At 34.7% G+C, this 22,248-nt stretch overlaps 1 protein-coding gene across 1 annotated transcript in view; it reads right to left on the bottom strand.

Annotated features, from left to right (window-relative positions):
- LOC149785850 (C-Maf-inducing protein-like) overlaps positions 1-22,248 on the bottom strand; it is a 225,754-nt gene that overhangs the window by 71,979 nt on the left and 131,527 nt on the right. The window contains exons 8-10 of the mRNA XM_089979809.1: positions 14,534-14,637; positions 6,394-6,495; positions 880-969 (exon numbers count right to left, since the gene is read on the bottom strand). Of these exons, the coding sequence (XP_089835935.1) occupies positions 880-969; positions 6,394-6,495; positions 14,534-14,637 (296 nt within the window). The remainder of the gene's footprint in view (positions 1-879; positions 970-6,393; positions 6,496-14,533; positions 14,638-22,248) is intronic.

The raw sequence follows: 22,248 nt of genomic DNA, 5'->3' as shown, positions 1-22,248 counted from the left end.
GTAGATGAAATTAAACTTTATAAAAAAATCCTGTACAATCTACTGCAAGTCACTGTGGTGCCAACTAGTATCCTTTTATCATTTGAAAATTAATTAAAGGGCTTCTTAGGTTAATATCTCCAAGTATAACATGGTACCAATCATTGCTATAATGACTTGAAAATTAATTAAAGGACTTCTTAGGTTAATATCTACAAGTATAACATGGTACCGATCATGACTATAATGACTTCAGAGAAAAGCGCACCAGTGTTTAAAGTATTTCCTGTTGAGTCTCTACTGTAATCTATTCAAATTTTACTTCTTACAGAATTCAGAATTTCTTCACCAAATAAAATAATGTTACATATCACCTGTAACAATCATCTGTCATCAAGTGTAGTATTTTGCTGTAGTACTGAATGTCTCTACATGAACCAACATTGTTCTTACTTCTGCAAAGGTTAATTTTGCAAGCAATGGCAGCTTAGTTGGTAGAATGTTGGACTTGTAATCCAAGGGTTGCAGGTCTGGCTGACTGCCTCCATGTGTCCTTGGGAAAGGCACTTAACTCCCATTTCTTTGGCATGATAATGTGTTAAAGGTGCCATTAAAATGAACAAAAATAAATTAAAGTTACTATTTATTGAAACTTTAGATTAAAGCAGAAATTGTAGACCTCTTAAGTGGTCTCACTGGTCAACTGATTTGGCTTGCAGTGAACATTCTGCATGGAGGCACCTGGTTCAAAATGTTCATATGAAAGAATCAATCTGAAACGACATTGATCAATGACCCTTGGCTAATGAAGAACATTAGACTATTAGTGAATTTGGGTCAACAGTGTTTATAGTTGGGGTTTACAATATATACTGGTAAATACCATTCAATCATACGTACATGGTCTCCATCATGCTGATATAGCCAAGGAGCTTTCTCTCCCACTCTAATGGGTCCCATTGACTCGATGCTAGATTGTCCTGCATTACCCTGCAGTAAAATAAAAAAAATCATTTTATCACAAGGTGCGATACTGATACACTTATTTTTCAAATGTTTCTAAAACTAATTAATGCTTCAATTTGTTTCTAAAACTAATTCTTGCTTTCAAATACCATATGAGCTGAAACAACAGTAATTCACTGTATAATGGTGAGAACCTTTTCCTAGTGCTTGAGTGGAAGCAATGTTTTGCAAATCCATTTGAACTTTAACCTTGATGTACTTATCATATATGATTCTGGGGTATATTTTCAGCTTTCACTTCATTTTGGTGAATGAAACATGTAACAGGGTGATTAATGTTTCAAGTATGTTAAACAAATCTTTCTTTCTTGTATATTAAGAACCTGAAATAGTGACAAGTCTAGCTATTTATGTCCATCCTTTAAAATCTTTTGCAAACAACATGAATTAATCCTTCAATCATAATGGACACTTTTCCAATTAGTACATATTTTCCATCAATCCCGGCCCTACTTTGATGTTGTTGTTGTTGTTGTTGTGGGGTTTAACGCCATTTTTCAGCACATAATAGACTATGCATGGCAGCCAGTATTAATGGTGGAGGAAGAACCTGGGAAAACCCCGGGAAGAACCATCGACCCACGAGAAGCTACTGGCAAGCTTTCTCACATACCCACATTGGCCGAATCGCCCTACTTTGAAGAGGCTGCAATAAAATATCTCCAGTAAAAAATAACTAGAGTTGCAGTTATACTAGTTGTGACCATTATAATACCAATGGCTTGGAGGGCTGAAGTGATAGTACCAATGTACACACATTCAGACGGAAGAAGACAATTCGAGAAATATGACTAATCATGTTCCATTTTGGTATTGTAAACAGAGATAGGACTAATCACGTCCATTTTCCAGTTGTAAAAATACTGAGATAGGACTAATCACGGTCCATTTTCCTATTGTAAACATACAGATAGGACTAATCATGGTCCATTTTCCAACTGTAAACATACAGATAGGACTAATCATGGTCCATCTTGCTATTGTAAACATACAGATAGGACTAATCATGGTCCATTTTCCTATTGTAAAAATACAAATAGCACTGAAATAGATTGGACACTATTCCATGAAATAGAACGGACACTATTCCATGAAATAGAATGAACACTATTCCACGAAATAGAATGGACACTATTCCATAAAACAGAATGGAGACTATTCCATGAAATAGAATGAACACTATTCCAAGAAAAAGAATAGACTACATTTCATCTAATTTAATGGACACCACGCTTCATGAAACAGAATGGACACTACATTTCATGAAACTGAAAGGACACTACATTTCATGAAACAGAATGGACACTGTTCTATGGAATAGAATGGATATTATTTCATGAAATAGAATGGACACTATTCCATGAAATCGAATGGACACTAATTCATGCAATAGAATGGACACTATTTCATGAAATAGAACAGACACTATTTCATGAAATATGTGTGTGTGTGTGTGTGTGTGTGTGTGTGTGTGTGTGTGTGTGTGTGTGTGTGTGATTTGGATTTTTAATGTAGTTTTAACAATTTTTCAGTCATATTGCTACGATGTCTACAGTGTGACAGTTTATAGTGACGTCTAGCACTGGAGCATCATGCTGCAGACATGTAGCATGATGTCCCACCCAGTCACATTATCCTGACACCATGCCGACCAGTCCTAACTCTAACCTCTTAATGCTGAGCACCAAGCGAGGCTGCTGTTAGTACCATTTTTGTAAGTCTTTGGTAGGACTCGGCCAGGGATCGAACCCAGGACCTCCCACATCTGAGGTGGATGCTCTAACCACTAGGCCAAACAGAACGGTTATTTCATGAAATGGACACTATATTACATGAAATAGAATGGACACTATATTACATGAAATAGAATGGACACTATATTTCATAAAATAGAATGGAAACTATTCCACGAAAAAGAATGGACACTACATTTCATGCAATTGAATGGACACTACATTTCATGAAACAGAATGGACACTACATTTCAAGAAAATAAATGGACACTACATTTCATAAAAAAAATGGACACTATTACATAAAACAGAATGGACACTATTCCATGAAATAGAATGCAAACTATTTCACGAATAGAATGGGCACTATTTCATAGCCATATTTGGATTAAGATCCCTTCAAGTCCCCCAAATACAAACAACAACAACAACAACAAAAAAAAACAATGGATGAAATAAGTATCACCCCAAAATAGTTTTGGGGTCTTTCCAGCTTCCTCAGTGAAAATTCTGGATAAAGTAGGAATGAATTGTTCAAAATGGTGGGAAATGGTTGACATACAATTTAAGCTTGCATAATGGTCACCTTCCTTAATCAAAGACCTCTCATATCCAGCCAGGGTCTGATGTTCCTTTTGCTTAATTCTATCTACATTTTCCACCTGACTTATTAGTCTAATTTTCTATCCAAATGATGACTGCTTTAAAGAAGAAACAATGAAAAAAGATCAGAAATGAATATGCCATCTTCTTTTCAAACATGGCCCCCCCCCAACAACAGTCAAAGTGCTTAGCAAATATGTACACTCTCAGTAGAAGAGAACACCATAAGCTGTGTAAGAACAACTAATTACACTGGAAAGAAAGAATAAATAGGTAAAAAATTCTTTAGGCTATGATTTGTCATAAAACAAATAGTTTATAAGAAACCAAAGACATAAGAGTATGGTGAACACCACATTATATTCCACCCCATTTTATAGTCCTCCATGTAGGTACTGATAGGGCACGGTAGGCTGGACCCAATAGGACTCAGTGACCTGGACCTCTGGGCAAGGCATGTGGTCTTGAACTACAGTTATTGTGCAGAAACCATTATTTTATTTGATATTAGACTTTATCATGACCTCTGGCTTTTAGACCCAAAATCTACAGGTTTCTGTATTACACTGAGTGCAAGCCATTCACAAAGTTTTGTCAAGGAACGTACTCCAGCATAAAAGGTATTCTACAAAACCCATTTATCTTTATACTACAATGCCTTTGACCTTTGACCTTTTAACCACCAAATCAGTAGACCTCTTCCATACCTTAAGTGCAAGACTTCCACAAACTTTGCTCAAGGCATAAGGTCTAGAACTAAAGTTATTGTGCAGAAAGAATTGTCTTCTTTCAGTCAGTGACCTTGCCCTTTGACCCCAAAATGAATAAACTCCATTCTTACCCAACAAATCATCCACAAATTTGGGTGACAGTATTTGGTTGCTAACTGAAGTTTTTGTGCAAAACCAATTTTCTTCTTTTGGTTATAATGACTATGACTAATCATTCCAAATGCAAGCTATCCAAAATGTTTGGTCCAGTTCCATGATTTAGAACCAATGTTAATGTACAAAAACCATTTTTCTCCTTCAGTCAGTTACCTTGACCTTTGACCTTTTTCACCCAAAATCAATAAGGTTCTTCCTTACCTGAAGCGCAGGTCATCCGCTAAGTTGGGTCACAATAGATAGTGGAGAATTCAAGTCATTGTGCAGAAACATTTTTCTTCTTTCAGTCACAGTGACCTTTGCTTCCCAAAATAATAGTATTCTTCCTTACCCCTAGTGCAAGTTTTTACAAAGTTTGGTCACTGTAGATGGTCGACAAGTCAGAGTATTGTGTGGAAACAAAACATGGATATTAAAAGAATGTTCTGCCTTAAGGCAGGAATATAAAAACTAAAACTTCATTTAATAAAAGTAGGAAAGACCAAGGGGATTGCAAAAAAAAAAAAGAGGAAAATGTAGGATGATTCGAAAAACTCCCGAATCTTACAACCAACGACGTATCAACTATACAAGGGAGTGTCTCAGCACATAAGCTTGACAACATTATTCCATGTAATCAAAGCAGATTAAAAACTAGTACTGAAAATTGATCAAAACTTTTCATATCTATACCTCTGAAGTTTCCATTACACTCTATCGACAGGTTCAATTACATTACATCAAAAGGTTCCATTACATAATATCAAAAGGTTTCTTTACCTTGGATCAAAAGGTTCGATTGCACTATATCAAAAGGTTTCTTTACCTTGGGTCAAAAGGTTCAACTGCACCATATCAAAAGGTTTCTTTACCTTGGATCAAAAGCTTCCATTACACTGTATCAAAAGCTTCCATTTCACTGTATCAAATGGTTCCATTATATTGCATTAAATAATTCTGCCATAAGTCATGTTTATGATTATCCCAAAAATCTTCCTCACGTTACAGTATCTTTTGATAAAAGAGTATGTACAGCGGTTGCTGTACAATTGATGTTTTAACACAGTGGTGAATAAATCATGAAAAGTTTATTTAACATGTTCACCTCAGAAAGCAAAATTTGGATTAATTGAAAAGGTTTTGGAATTAAAGTCCTTACAAGATCTTTAATCTTTGTTGAATAAAACCAAAGAAAGTAGGTCAAAGCAAAACAAGAGTTCAGTTGTGCAACACACCTTTATCCCAAGCTTCACCAATATTGCAGGTAATGGTCTAAATAGGTGCATTGAAATAAGGCTTTTGACACAAAAATTGGCGTACAAAATCACATACAGATACAAAATGCTGGCGGACATGAAAATCCATATAAATCCCACTGCTAAAGCATATATATATAAAGAATAACTTGTACCTCCCTCACTATATAAAATCCATAAAAGTCCAATCTACTCTCTCTCTCTCTCTCTCTCTCGCTATCTCTCTCTCTCTCTCTCTGTCTCTCTCTCTCTCTCTCTCTCTCTATATATATATATATAACTACCTACCTACACTAATTTTTAAAACAGTGCATGAGGAAACACACATATTTGTTTTACCAAATAGACCTGATCTTGTTTATAACTTAGAATGTTCTGAAAATGGACTAAAGACCCTAATCCTGGTCCTCTGATTGTGTCCTAGATTTCTATATTAAGGTTGTTTACATAAGAATTATTTATACCTTATCTTAACAATCTGAAGTGGAATCAGCCTTGTAGTTGTGTTCAGTTTTAATCTGCAAGGATGTGTTTATTTAAATTATTCATTGGAATTGCAAAGTGATTGTTAATGCTTTCAGACTAAATCACTATTCTGGGATAACTGTGAATTCAATAAGAGACAATTTGGATTATATCATTGTGATACATCATGACTGTTCATACATTATCATTATTCCAGGACACTGGTACATAAGCACATTCAAGATTGGAATCCAATTGGAATACTCTATACTTCTGGACATGTGATAGAACTTTTAGTACTATTTGGGATTTAATTCACAATACTTTCAGTTCTTTTAAATTTTCACTTTGTATTTTAGAGAAATAAATTATTTGTTGAATTTTACCAAGCTTATTGGTTTTCGCTCTTTTCTGTTACTTAGTTTAAGACCATATAGTCGTAACAATGTATACAGCATAACTTACGCTTTCCTCTCTTCATAAAATCCATATATTGCAGCCAGGCAGACTGCCACAAGATTTGGTAGGACTCTTGGATGAGGACATGCACTTGCTGGACCATGCATGCTGAAAAAAAAAAAACCAGATCAATAAATAGCTTGAAATAAATAGACAAGTGAATAAATCTATGAATAAGAAGTTTTTATTAATAGTGAAAATAAGTAATTTGTATTAATAGTGACAATAAGCAGGGTCCAAGACCTTGCATGATGTTGCAAGCTTTTCAATAAAAGCCGACATATTAAGCCGAGTCTCTGAAAAATGTAAACCTACCTTACAGTTTAAAAACTGTAAGGTAAATGTGTATATCGAGCATTTTTTTTTTTTACAACAGTGATACTAAGAGATGTAAACAGAGCAAAACGAAAATAGTGGTACTGCAAGTGCATGGAGTACATTAACAAGTATTATCTAGTGTTATGCACTATTAGGGAAAGGAACAAAGAAAACAAGACCCAAGTAGGCCTAAGACCAGTTGCCTGACTAACATTGGCCTAACAGCCAAATGCTTTTATAGTCGGCCATGATATCCGAGTATGGATAATACTATTGACAACGGCATGTTATGAACACAATGTTTCAAGCTTTCTCTAGTATCTACATCCAAATCTGGGGCCCCAAGTGGCCAAGTGGTCTAAAGCGCTCTTCGTTATGGATCACTGCCATCTCACCTCTGTCTGGGTTCGAATCTAGGATTCAGCCAATGTGGGTATGTGAGAAAGCTTGCCAGAAGCTTCTCGTGGGTCGGTGGTTCTTCCCTGGGTTTTCCCGGGTTCTTCCTCCACCATTAATACTGGCTGCCATGCATAGCCTATCGTGTGCTGAAAAATGGCGTTAAACCCCACAACAACAACAACATCTGAATCTGATGGAACATCAGCACCATTTGTCCAATACTACAATGCCAGGATCCTACTGTGTCAAAGTTGCTCAAATTCTGTTCTGTATTGTTATTATAGATGAAGTTGGTCACATTTTTTTCTACTTATTGTCAGTCACATTTGATGGTTCAATGACATCCTTTGAATAAATCTGAAATCATTTAAGTATAAACATTTTCTATAAAATTTGGTCAATTCTGTTCAGTAGTTAATTAGATGACATTTTTAGCAACAGTGACCATATTTGACCAGTGACTGTAATCTTATGCAACAGCTTGAAAGGGGTTCATGCCAGTATGTTTTTTGGTTAAATGTAATCAAATTCTATTCAATGGTTTTGGAGACAAAGTCATTATTTTTAGTAACACCATATTTGAAGGCAGATTTGCAAAATGTTTACAAATATTAAAGGTCTTAATACCATGAGGTGTTGTGTCAAATTTTAGCCAAAACTGTTCAGCGATTTAGGGAAAGAAGTTGTTTCAAGGTTTCCATATATTTAGTAATGGCATCCATATTTGAAGGTGGATAGGTTATCTTTTGTACAAACCTAAAAGGCCTCTATACAAGCATGCTCAGTGCCAAGTTTGTTTATAATTGGTCTGGCAGTTTTTGTGAGGTAATAGACAATAACAATTGCTGATGAATGCCAAATTATGTACTATGGACAAAAGGCCATACCATAAGTTCAAAATGTCCTTACCACCAGGTGAATTAAAGAAGCAGTGTTCATAAAGTTCCATGTAAATTATTTACCTAATCACAGGACTTGTTCACTATCAAACAAGAGACCACATATCTATCCAGCCCACCTTTTATTTAATCAGGTAAAATAAACTTTAACACTTAAGTTAGTCTAGGTTATGGACAGATATATTGCAACCTTTTATTTAATCAGGTAAAAAAAACTTTAACACTTAAGTTAATCTAGGTTATGGACAGATATATTGCCTACCTTTTACTTAATCATGTAAAAAGAAAACTTTAACACTTAAGTTAATCTAGGTCATGGACAGATATATTCTCACATTGATGTTCACACAGACAATAATGCTAGTCTGTGCAATTGATACAGCAGACTTGCCAACCCTAACAAGACCTTCTCAGTAAGGTAGTTGATTTGTTCCCTCAGCTGAACCTGTTTTCAGTAAGGTGTAACAAAATATTGTCTGCGGCTACCATCAAGTTGGAAAACATGCACTGAAAAGTCCAGAAGTGTGATTCAGAACTGATGCAGTGATGGTAAACATCACATTCAACTCAAACGTTTGTAAAGTTTACATGAATCTTAATTACCTCCAATACAGTTTCACAAACTGCAGTTCCAAACGCTACAGAACTGAAAGGTATCTCTCAACTTTATGTAATCCTTAATAAATATTAAATCTCTTCAACTTTCCCACCATGTGACATACTCAAATGAACACATAATGTCCACTAAATGTCATTGTACCTTCCTGCATTTTTGCCAAGAATCTAAATATTTCATTTCATTAGTCTGTACTATTAAAACTTTTCAAGAGGCTTATTGTCTGTTTCTACTTGACCTATCGCTTGCTGAACACCATTTGTATAATAAAATGACACACAATAAGCGTAAGCTTCATAATGCAAACATTTTTATCACAAAATATATGCAGTGTCAAGTGTCTCAATCCCTGACTGATTCCTCTAAATCTAATATGAAACTCGGATCCGAATCAAACACAGACATGTTATTACCTGGATTTTATTGCAAATAATTGTATTTTGCAATTTTTCCTTTTACTCCATAAGTCCATACTTTATGCATCATTTCCATAAGACTTACAGCAAAACCATAAGGGTTGGCAGGTCTGAATAAAAAATTCCCATGGACTATGTTCTTTATTAGAAAATATTCATTAAGAATATTCAGGGGTAGAAAAACTTTTAAAATCCATGGTTGTCTCTGGGCAAACAGATTTGAAAAACTGCTTGCCCATATATTTTTCTTGTTGCCCCACAAACTGCTGCTGTCATAAATGTTGACACACTCGTTTGAGTCTGTCTGAGAGGTACAGAAGTTTGATTTTTAAAATCAATAACTTTCCTTGTTTGACAGTGTTTTGGAGTCCAATAAAACAGCCCTGAATCTGTAATGTTATCAATGTGTCTCCACCAATCAATACAAATACAGGTTTGGGAACTGATTTATCAAACTAGGCATTTTGTTGTTTGTCAGTTTTCTAGTAGTTGCCTGTAAGCAATTTTGTGTTTACATTATTATGGTTCAAATGATCGCAAACCTGATACAGTATTATTATTCCTGTGTCTAAAGCGTCAAGTTCATGTAAACTTTCCACGTGGGATTTCTGCTTATCCAATACTCAACTAGCCAATATAGTGCGCAAAAACAATATATTGATTTGACTTGGCTAAAATTAGCAACAACATGCTCTACAGCATTGACCAAAAGTGTACTGCAAAATTATAGGCATTCAGTTGGTCAAAGCAAAGATGTAAGATGAAGCATTCTAAAGTCTTGTTTCTTTATGGGTTCACCCCAAAGAGGCAAGTATTATAGAATGTGATCCCCTAATCTGATAATGAACAGCCAACACATGTGAACTTCTTTCCTACTGAAACCACTCAACACTCTACTATACGGATATAATTCCCGCACCTGGCATTGCTACCCAAAAGGACAATTTATCTATCAAATGTTTGTTGGCAACAAAAAACAAAAAATGCCATCATAATTCCTAACATGATTGTATTTTACACGTTTCTGTGTTGTGTAACAGGGAATTTCAAATTGCAAATAAGTTGCCCAGCAATAATTTTTGGTTGCCCTGTACTACCAGGCAATGAATTTTTCTACCCCTGATTTTAATAAATATCGCCCACAAAACAGTAACAATCACTGCACAGGCTAGGAACAGCCAATTGCCACAATGCCTAAGATTTCCACATCATCATGTTCAATAATCCAGAGTACATATTTTCAAGAAAGCTTTCCTATTTCAACTGAATTCATACTTTAATCAGAGATATTGTGATACCCTCTGTCTATAAATGTGTCTCCTCCTAACATGATGAGTGTCTTTTACTTAATTCATTTGCAAAAATGCTTAACTCATTCGGCCCCAATCCCATCTGTAGGCGTGATGAGGCTGTACCCTATTTCCGAGCTCTGCAGCATCATGGTTATTTAAGATACACCAAAGTGGGTGGTATTACAAAAAAGCAGACAGATATAGCTCTACTATGATACCAAATAATCTGGAAGTTCTATTTGCACTACAAAATACAGAGGAAAAAAAACTAATTTTTTGGACCCGTTTTTTTTTATCACCCAAAATTTGATCATGGTCAGAATGCAATTTTGCGTCTGGATTTTAGACCTTTTGGCCTCAGATCTAAGGCAGACTGGTCTGAACTGCACACAGACAGGTGAACCTTTGCAAAAACTAGGATCAGGTGGGCATTTGGAACAAAGAGTGGTCTCCATATAAAAATGATGGGTCCATTAAGTAAAAACAAAAACAAAAATAATTTTTTATTTTTACCCTTCTGTTCATGCGTAAGCAAAATAACCAATGGAAAATGATGCTTCTAATACAACTAGGCATTAGTCTCATGGAAAATCTGTTGAAAGCCAAAATATTACAATGTATTCAGAAATAGCCCCCAAAATGTCTTTCCTACTCGCATTTCAGGTGAAAACAACAAAAACCTCCGGGGCCGAATGAGTTAAATAGCTTTCAGTATTTTGCATCTGTCATAGACTTGCAACCTAATCAACTGCCTCTTTCTTTTTCCACTTCATTTTAGCTCTCATACCCTTTAAACTGGACTCGATACTGTCATTCAGATATGTTTCTCTTATATTCACAAGAAACATACTCACCACATGATAGGAAACATTTTCACAAAAGTTTTATATACTAACAGATAACTCGCCTCCAGCCATCAATGTAAACATATCATGCATAAACTAAATTCAAGCTAGAGTTATTATGGCAAAGAACTGTCACAAGAACATAGTATTATGAATACAAAGTGAAAATTTAAAAAGAACTAACAGTATTGTTAATTAAATCACAAATAGTCTTAAACATGCTATCAAGTCCAAATGTATAGTTCCAACTGAATTCCAGTTGTGTTCCAAATAAATCTGAATACTGAATGTGTTTATGTGCCTGTAATCTTGAATGTGCTAATGTTGCAATGGCCTAGAATGTGGCAACGTGTTACAGTTAACAGTCTTTTGATAATATTACAATAATGTAATCCAAAATGTTCTTGACTAAATACACTATAATTCCAAATTAATATTCTAGTCCAAGATTATTAAGCACATTGTAATTCCAGTGAATAATATTTTGAATAAATAAATTCACCCAAATAAAAACTGAACATAGCAATAAGACTGATTCTGCTTCAAATGCTATGGCAAGAATGAATAATCCTAACGTAAACAAGCTCATATACCCCTCCACTTGACCTAGGTCACAATTACTATTTTCTGGAAATATTCTGTCAACTTAATGGGAAATTTCCTATCTGGAACTTTCTAAGGTCAGAATCATGATTATCTTTTAAGTCAAACTGTAGTAAACATGTTTACAATTACTAATGATCTGAACATTTAATCTATAGTCACAGTGAAATTTTAGCTACGTATTGTGTTGTTTACAACATAAAATGTCACTGGTCAGGTAAACCATTAACCTGAATTTAGAGAAAGGTCAAGTATAAAATACAGATATAAATAACACAGAATCATTGAGAAAAGCCAACAGACAATACAAATTAAATAAAGATAACAAGAGTAAGAGGACTTGTGTGCAATTCACTTTTTAAAATATCCCTCTTCATCCACTGCATCCAACCCATACACCATGATGGAGATGAATCTATAGAAAATATACACACATAATTCTCCTGAAATAATTCTAGCACATACCTTGACAAATTTGAACCCAATCCCAGTAACAAAGTCTGGATCAGACAAAACAAGCAGAGACCTCAAAATCATTCAGTGTAGTCAGATATTCAAGGCTGTTTTATGTGCATTATTGTTTATGCAAATGGTGGAGCAACAATAAGGTTTTTATGATGGCTACCATCCATGGTGGCCATAATGGATGTAAGATTGACTTCATTTTGATTCAGTATCAACTAAGAAGTCATCTGGAGAAAACAATATCAATATGACTTTCCATTTAGGCGAACCAGTGTTCAGATTTTTTTGAAGATGGCTACCAAAGCAAACCTACTGGAGGTCATATTAAGACCATTTTCATTTAGGTCCAACTAGACATTATAAGAAGTCTTCTGCTGAAACCCAATGTTTATTTGACATTACATTTGGGGAACAGCAATAAGAATTTCAAAATGGATGACATAGAGCCATAGCACCATTTCATTTAGCACCAACTAGACATCATAAAAGTATTTTCATGAAAACCCATCTAGATATGACCATCCAGTCAGGAGGTGTAGCAATAACAAGATTTTCAAAATCACTGCTGTGGTGACCATATTGATTAAAGAATGGTACAACCCTGGGACGAATTTTTGTTTAAAGTTTCATGGCAATCCTCCAGTTTTAAGAGCACTGATAACAAACTTTTAAAAATGGATGGACAAAAGACAATAGGCCATCCCATAGCATTTGATGGTCAATGGCCAGAAGAACTAAAAATGAAAAAGAAAAGTTGCATTCATGATTCTGTCTCCTTTCAAAAGGCCACAATGGGCAATAACTCTTAACAAATATTGATTTGCCAATATGTGCATCTTAAAATGATGACCATGATATGGACAAAGTTTCATGGTAATACCATGAAAACTGCAACTACTTGTGTTCACAAGATTAGGTCACATGCTATATCATGCTCCAAGTCAAAAGGCCAATAACTCTAACAAAAAAATCATATACGCACAGTGATTTGTAAATAAGCTGATCTTAAAATGATGATCATATTATTTACCAAGTAACATGTTGATCCATCAAGGACCGAGAAACTATTTGCTCTTAGATTCTACCAAAGACAAACCTGCAAGTCAAAGAGAGCAAAAAAAATCTACAGACAATGGGAATAAAGTATTTTAACATCATGTACATTTCTTCTGGTCATGACCACAATATTTGATAAGTTTTATGGCGATCTGGACTAGTTGTGCTATCAAGATTGTGTCATACAGTGTATTAAACTACATGACAAAAGGTTCAATAACTTTGAAAAACTGCAGGAGCAAAGTGATTTATTAATATGCACATGTACAGCTGAAGACCATAACATTCATCAAGTCCATCAAAAACTATAGGACGAGTTATGCAAACAAGATTTTGTTCCAGATACTAAGAACTCTTTTCTCTGATGCTGTTGACCTTTTCCCCAATACTGATGACTCATCCTCTAATACTGACGACTCTTTCTCTAATATTAATGACTATTTTCTTTTATAGCGATGACTCATTTTATTTGCAACTGTTGAATTTTCTCTAATATGGATGATTCTTTTCTGGTGACTCTTCTGTAAGACTGATATCCATTGTTGCAACTGATGACTTTTCTATAATACTGATGACTACTGTAATATTGTCTACTTTTATACTGATGACTATTCTTTGCAAAGACTCCTCTAATCCTGATTACTGATGATTTTTTTGCACGCTGTTAACGCTTTTCTCTAATAATGATGACTCGTTTCTTAAATACTGATGAATTCTCTCTCTTTAATACCAGTTGTTCTTCTCTGATATAACAGATTCAACCTAATAGTAAAAGCCAAATTTAATCAAGATGTCCTTACTCTGGTCTTCACTGACACAGTGCAGACAGATTTCCTCATAGAAAAGGATAGCAATCTCTGGACATCTTATTATTTTCACTTAAAACATTCTATTTCCCTCTGTCTTTATTAGTAATCCAGCTCTTAAGAGGACTAAAGTGTGACTAGAAAAACATACAAAAATTTGGAACTTTGGTCACTCTCTAAAATCTATTATGACTATTGGTATTTAGCAATGTAATGAAGTACAAATCTATAATCACATCACCATGACAACTTCTTAATATAACAGCGTTGTTTGTGTTTCCAAGAGAAAAAACACACAAATGCAAATTCTGGCAAATGAAAATAATAGCCTATGAGTACTTGCTCTTAACAAATCTAGTATATATATATATATATATATATATATATATATATATATATATATATATATATATATATATATATACACTTACCATTTAACAAACTCTTTAACGACTCGCAGTCCGTCATTCTGACAATTCAGGGCCTGTATATATTCCTGTACAAATATTCTTAACTTTGGGTACTTTCCAAAATCCTGAAAGAAACAGATATAATGCAAATAATAATGTAATTGTCAACACCTATTTTAAAAAAAAATAAAATAGCCAAATGAAGAAATATTTTGTATACCCATTTGTACCTGCATTATGTACATACCCATGAACTGTGAACAGCATGTACTCTGATTTACTGTCGCATAATGTGTTAACAGATCTGGCTCCATAATCACAAAACTCGGACTTAAAACACTCTGTAAAGTCCAAGTGGCCTAATGTCCACACATGTAATGACACTGTATATGGCCTGAAGAGTATTCACAAGTTCAGCCAATCAGATACAAGTACACATGCACATCACTCATAACAGAACCCAGCCAAGGTCCTGATGGCATGTGCTTACATACCAAATTGTATCAAAATCTGACCAGAAATCAAATATGACCTCTAAAGAGTGCAACCCGATCAGATGTAAGATCACCTCATTCTTACACTCGTCTGAGATTCTTGATGATATAAGCTTACATACCAAATCTGATCAAACTTGGATATGGTCTTTATAGTGTGTACTAACACCAAACGGCTATTACACACATACTGCAATGTGCATTGAATATGTTAAAGGTCAAAACCTACGTATGGGTTTCATTTAGAATAATTATTTATCACGTCTGAATATAGGCACTATATAGTCATTCAAAAAGAAACCTGGAATAGACATATCCAAAAAGAATTCACTCAGACTGGCCACATGTCCATGCAATTTTAACTGTTAGCATATTACTTCCTTGAGAATGTTTGGAGATATTCCACACATTAGCTTAATAGGTCATCAAGTTTCTGCCAGTCTTTCCTGTCCATCTTCAGCACTAGAGGGATGTATACGGTCATTAGCTGGGTTTCATGATAAACACCTGATTTTGTATGAATCATCACACTATTTGGTCAAGACCATTAAAATGTCATGTCATTAAATTTAGATGGCCAAGTTCAGTGTTTTCAATGCATCTTGGCTGGAAGTGGAAAGGTGTCAATAAATACTCAAGGAAACAAAGGAGAGGATGAATTCAATACCTTTATTAACACTGGTGAATATTCATCCCTATCCAAATAAATTCAGTAAATATTCAAATAGGAAAATTTTTTATTTATTTCAACTCTATTAAAAGCCTCTAATACCAAGATACTTTCTGTCAAATTTGAACAAATTGTGTTTACAGTTTTTGAGACGTGTTCTTGACTTTTACTAATAAGGATTACATTTAATAACAAATAGACATCATTTTTTTATAAATATGAAATCCCATTATGCCAGAATGTTTTTTGTCAAATCTGGTCAAACTTCTCATTAGTGGTTTCTAAAAAGTCAGTTAAAGTTTATTTTTGTTGTTGTAATGAAGGCCATCTTTTAAGGTGTATCAGCATTATTTGTAAAGACATACAAGGACTTCCTGCCAGGATGCTTTCTGTAAATTTGGTCAAAGTCTGTTTCTGAGATCGCAGACTGGCACCATTTGTATAAATTTGAAAGACTTTCATGCCAGGATGCTTACTGTCAAATTGTCTTGAACAGATTTTATAGAACATTTTTTTTTAGGTTTTTTTTTTTTTTTACTGATGGTGGTCATATTAGATAGTGAAGCAACATCATTTGTACAAAACTGAATGCTTCCTGTTAAATTCTCTTGAGTATTTTTTTTTAATAGACAAATTCATTTACAGCTTTTTCTAATTTTAGTAACAGTGGCCATATTTGATGTTCGATCAACATGATCTGAACAAATTGCAAATATTGTCACACCAGAAATGCTTTATGTCAAATCTGGTTGAATTCTGTTCCATGCATTTTGAGAGCTGGTTTTTTTGACACAATTTTCAGTGGTACTAACCTAACAGCTGCCTCACTTGGCACACAGCATTTAGAGGTAAGTGTTAGGACTGGTCGGCCTGGTGTCAGGACAATGTGACTGGGTGGAACATCATGCTACATGTCTGTGGCATGATGTCCAAGTGCTAGACATTACTATAAACTGTCACACTACAGACATCATAGTGATAAAACTAAAATTGTTAAGGCTACATTAAAAATCCAATTCTATTTCTCTCTCACACACACACACACACACACACACACAAACACATATAAAATTTTCTATTTGTTTAACAGTTGCCATATTTAATGGTACATCTGCATCATTTGAAACTAAAATAGCTATGCCAGGATATTTTCTTTCAAATCTGGTAAAATTCTGTCAGGTCATTTTATAAAAGGACAAAGCTTACATGGCCTTAACAGCCAGGTGAACTAAAAATGATTCTCTAGAATATGAAGGGAAAGAAAACTGTCAAATGTTAGACACATTTTAAAGGCTGAGAAACGTCCATGTATTATTACAAATAATTCTAGTATTCTATTAGTTAACATTTCACCAAACAAGGTGGGTGTATTAGTGTTCCAGTAAAACAAGGTAAAGTATACAAACAACAATTGTCTTTCACGATAGAAAAGTAGTAAATATGTAAATAATAATAATAATAATAATAATGAGGACTTTGTATAGCGCCTAATCTTTAGAAGCTCTAAGCGCTTTACAACATTAGGCAACACCTATAAGATAAGAAACATAATAATATTATTACAAAAACAAACAACATGAAATTAGAAAAACATTTTAAAAAAATAAAAAATATGCTGAGAATCTTTCTGGTAGGAAACATTATTAGGTCTTTAAGTTTGTTCTTGCAGTCGAGTTTTGAGAGCCTTCTTGAATGTGATCACTGTGTCTTTGTGTCTAAGTTCAGTGAGCAATTCATTCCACATTGCTGGGCCTTGGTATGCAAAAGAACACTGTCCATATGACTTTGTTTTCATAGTGGGAATAATGAGTATACATTTGTCAGAAGAGGAGCGTAAGTATCTTCTGATGTGTACACACGGGTGAGGTTAGATAGGTATGTTGGACTAGAGTCCGACAGTGAAACGTAGCACAGAGAACAAATTTTGTGTTTGATTCTGGATCGAATGGATAGCCAGCGTAGGGTACAGAGCAGCGGGAAGGTGTGCTCTGATAGTGGTACTCTAAGTATGATCCGAGCAGCTGTGTTTTGAACTTTTTGAAATTTCTGGAGTAGATATTGAGATGAACCAGACAGAATTGAGTTACAATAGTCCAGTCTTGAAAGTACTAATGAACACACAAGTGTTTTAGTGGCATCAACTGAAAGATATTTGCGAATTGAGCTGATGCGTCTCAGCTCAAGATATGCAGCCTTGCATATATTCATGACATGTTGGTGCAATGTGAGAGTACTGTCCAGAGTAACACATAGGTTTCTTACTGACTGTGTGAATTTAATGTTGGTGTTGCCGATATTTATTGTTTGAGGTAAAGGATGTGAATGGGAAAGTATTTGTGTTGTGATCAGAATGGCCTCAGTTTTATCATCATCCATCTGCACCTTGTTACAAGTCATCCATGATTTCACATCAGAAATGCACCTCTCTACACCTTGGATGGTAGAATCAACTTCAGTTGGGTGGCTAGATTTGTATATTTGGGTGTCATCAGCGTACAATTGGTGAGACACTGGATGATGATCTATGACACTTGAGAGTGACTGAGTGTATAGAATGAAGAGAACAGGTCCAAGAACAGACCCCTGTGGAACGCCACAACATATATCAACTGGGCTGGAGTGTATTCCATTTGCACATACAATTTGTATCCTGTTGACCAAGTAGGCCTTGAACCACAGCAAGGCTGTATCATGAATGCCAAATACATGCTGGAGACGGTGAAGTAATATATCATGGTCTATTGTGTCAAATGCTGCAGACAATTCAAGGAGGGTGAGGACTGTAATCTTTCCACTATCCAATGCAGAGAGAATGTCATTAACTACTTTTAGAAGAGTAGTTTCAGTACTGTGGCAAGGGTGATATGCAGATTGTACATTGCTAAAAAAAATGTTTGTTTTTAAGATGATATAGAAGCTGGGCCAGAACAACCTTTTCTAAGATTTTTTATATGAATGGGAGATTAGAAACTGGGCGGTTGGTTTCTTCAGCAGAGGCTTTACAATGGCAGTTTTGAAAAATGATGGGAATTCCCCTGATGAGAGAGAGGTATTAATAACATCAGTTAGTGAAGGCAATACTGGATCTAAGCACTAAAGCAGCAGTGATGTTGGAACTGGATCAAATTCACATGACTTTGGTGCACTCTTCATCACGATTGTAAGTACGAAATCCATAGAGACAAGTTCAAATGCTGCTAATGGTTGCTGTTCAAATTCTGTATCCCAACTGTATGGTGACGACGAGTCAGAACAAAATGACAAATGAATAAGAACATGGCATGCATGCCAAGCCAATATTAAAATGAAAAAATGTAACTAAAACCATTTTTAAAAAATGCTTATAGAACATGATAGACACAGACAGTAAATTGATCTCTTCATCTAGTCTAGTTGTTCTTTGTGGGCTGAACAAAATAGGTGGGGTCAATTTATATGCAAACAATTTATGCAACTTAAGCCTCTGTAATGTGCAATGAAATGATGGTTCTCTCATTTCAAATTATAGTATTTAAGAGTTGATACCATGAGCATGTACATGTTATTAGTAAATTATAATAGAATTTATTATGATAAGCTAAACAGTGACATCTAGTAACGCTCTGAATGATAGGCATTGTCATACATCCTTGCTTAAAAGAGCCTCAGAGGACAAGAGCCTTCAACTACATGAGTCACTCTCTATAAAGTATTATTATTATTAGTAATAGTATTAATCTTTAAACTCAAAGTTACCTCATTGCTTTAAATACTGCAACATCAGTAACATAAAGTACTTTGTTAAGCACACTAGGTATGAGCAAATGATAAAAAGAATTATGGGGAAAAAAAACTACATCTTACCCACTATAAGCATAGGTATCTTGTAAAGCTCTAAAAACAGGTCCCTAAATGACCTAATTAATGTATGGTAAAAAATACGAGACTTACTGCATGACAAGCCCTAATCATAATCAAACATTTGCATATTATACCCTGTGTGGGTTCGAGTCCAGGATTCGGCCAATGTGGGTATGTGAGAAAGCTTGCCAGTAGCTTCTCGTGGGTCGGTGGTTCTTCCCGGGGGTTTCCCGGGTTCTTCCTCCACCATTAATACTGGCCACCATACATAGCCTATCCTGTGCTGAAAAATGGCATTAAACCCCACAACAACAACAACAACAAAAGCATATTATACCACTGTTTCATACAGCTCTGCCCAACTATGAACCTCATAAAAAAAAAGATTTTTTAAAAATTTCAAATTTGATCAGCTGAAAACTTAACATCATAACCACTATAAACGATTTGTAGAACGTTTTATTGTAGAACATTTTTACAGTCACAGTTTAACTCTAATTGTATGCCTAACAAGCTATTGTATTCAGGCAATGTCAAGCATTGTATGCCTAACAAGCGATTGCAATCAGGCAATGACAAGCATTGTACTCCTAACAAGCTATTGTATTCAGGCAATGTCAAGCATTGTACTCCTAACAAGCTATTGTATTCAGGCAATGTCAGGTATTTTACTCCTAACAAGCTTCTGTATTCAGGCAATGTCAGGTATTCCCTAACAAGCTATTGTATTCAGGCAATGTCAGGCATTGTACTCCTAACAAGCTATTGTATTCAGTCAATGTCAGGCATTGTATTCCTAACAAGCTATTGTATTCAGGCAATGTCAGGCATTGTACTCCTAACAAGCTATTGTATTCAGTCAATGTCAGGCATTGTGCTCCTAACAAGCTATTGTATTCAGGCAATGTCAGGCATCATAATCCTATTAAGCTAATATATTTGGTTAGCACACCAGCAGATTAGCAACTTAATCTCTGTAAACAATGTCTGCCAATCATGCAAATGACCAAATTATTGTTGACGATTGCTTAATGACACTGGACAGCAGCAGATAACAGAAAGGTTGTCTTTGTACTTGCTGCTGACTTCTGTGATCTGTTGCAGTGAAGCCAAGAAAGCATTATTCCATCAAGAATGAGAAGGTGACAGTCAATGATAGATACTCATTGCTTTATGTATGTAGTGACAAATATGTCCGTTTAACAAGTGCAACTTTCTTGATAGATCAGTTACATTTCAAAATGAGTTCAGTATTATTAGTATTTATGAGTAAATTAAGACCAAATACTGTTCACTTAAATGATCTGGATAAATAGTGAATTGATACATTTTATCTCTGAATGGAGACATCCAGGAAAAAGGAAACTGATTCTGTGAAGGACAAGTTGGATGTTCTAAAGAAACTTCAACCTGGCAAAATGCAAAAAGTAAAGTGGCAAAGGAGTTGGGTGTGTACAAGTCAAATTTGTGCTGTTGGAAGAAAGATGAGAAAAATTTAACAATATGCTGAACTAAAATGCAAAGAAGCTAGATTAGCAAACGACACAAACCTGGAGAATGCTTTTTAACAGTGTTAACTTTGTAGGATGTGATGGCAACACGAGTGAGCATCGCAGGGTCAGCATGACACAACCAATAAAGATGATGAATGTGTTTCAGTAATGTGTTAAGGCTATGGCCTGAGCTAGAATATGTACGATAATTTAATGTTCCTCTTTCATGCACATTTGACTTTTAACAAGATTTCCATTTGATATAAGTCAAGCAAATTGGTAAACATAGGGTGAATTTGGTCCTATGTATCAGGAAATGACTGGAGCTGAAATGATGCAGGGACAACTTTCATACTTGTTGAAACAGGTGTTGTAAGATTAAACTTTCACAAAATTGGTTTATTAAGAAAGTGTGGAAATTTGAGAAATTATTTAAACCTGGCATGTGTTAATTTTTGGTAGTTAGATACAATCTAATCTTTATTAGCCAGACAAAATAAAAGGTGGGTTTCCCAAGTGAAATTCTGTGTTTTATAAATGTTCCATGTCACAAAATTAGTCAAAGTTTTGGAAGAGGCAAATTCTTAGCTCTGAGAAAAATAAAAAGTGGTTTGGTTTTTTTTTTCCTCATTAAACAAAAGTTCAAGGGTCATGGACTGAAATTTTTGAGATTTAATTCTGTAAAAAGGGTAAAGAGATGATTCTGAAAGGGTGAAAAGAGATAAAGGTACCATATCTTTGTTCTATACAATTTTCCTTTGGTATGAATTTTGAAGAGATTTGCATTCATTTGTCTTGAATTTGATATGACTCATTTATTCCAAGAATTTCATACATTATTTCATTGATAAGAATCTTGACAGAGTTGTTGAATTTATTTATTTATAGGTAATGCAAATCAAGTAGGCTAAGAATTGATATTACTATGTATATTTGATTTAATATATATTTATTTCAATTTAATTGTCAGTTTTAAAAAAAAAATTATTACATGATATTGTATTGTAAATTTATTCACTAGAGATGATACTTTTTTCAGAACAGAATTTGACCTTGACTGTTAGTTTATAAACACCAGATATTGATCTAAATCCTGACCTCGTTTCAAAATTTGTAGCAACCATTGTAAACAAGTTCTATCTTTATTTTAAAATGATTGGTTGTTGTCGAGGTCATGATGGGACTTCATGCAATAGACAATTTTTTATTTTTTTTATTTCTCAGAGTAAAATGATTGGT

This window comes from Sinohyriopsis cumingii, chromosome 13 (assembly GCF_028554795.1).
Source record: "Sinohyriopsis cumingii isolate HCF-2022 chromosome 13, ASM2855479v2, whole genome shotgun sequence".
Classification (NCBI taxonomy): domain Eukaryota; kingdom Metazoa; phylum Mollusca; class Bivalvia; order Unionida; family Unionidae; genus Sinohyriopsis; species Sinohyriopsis cumingii.
The sequence above is the reverse complement of the archived record's forward strand: the minus strand, read 5'-3'. Positions and strand labels throughout refer to the sequence as shown.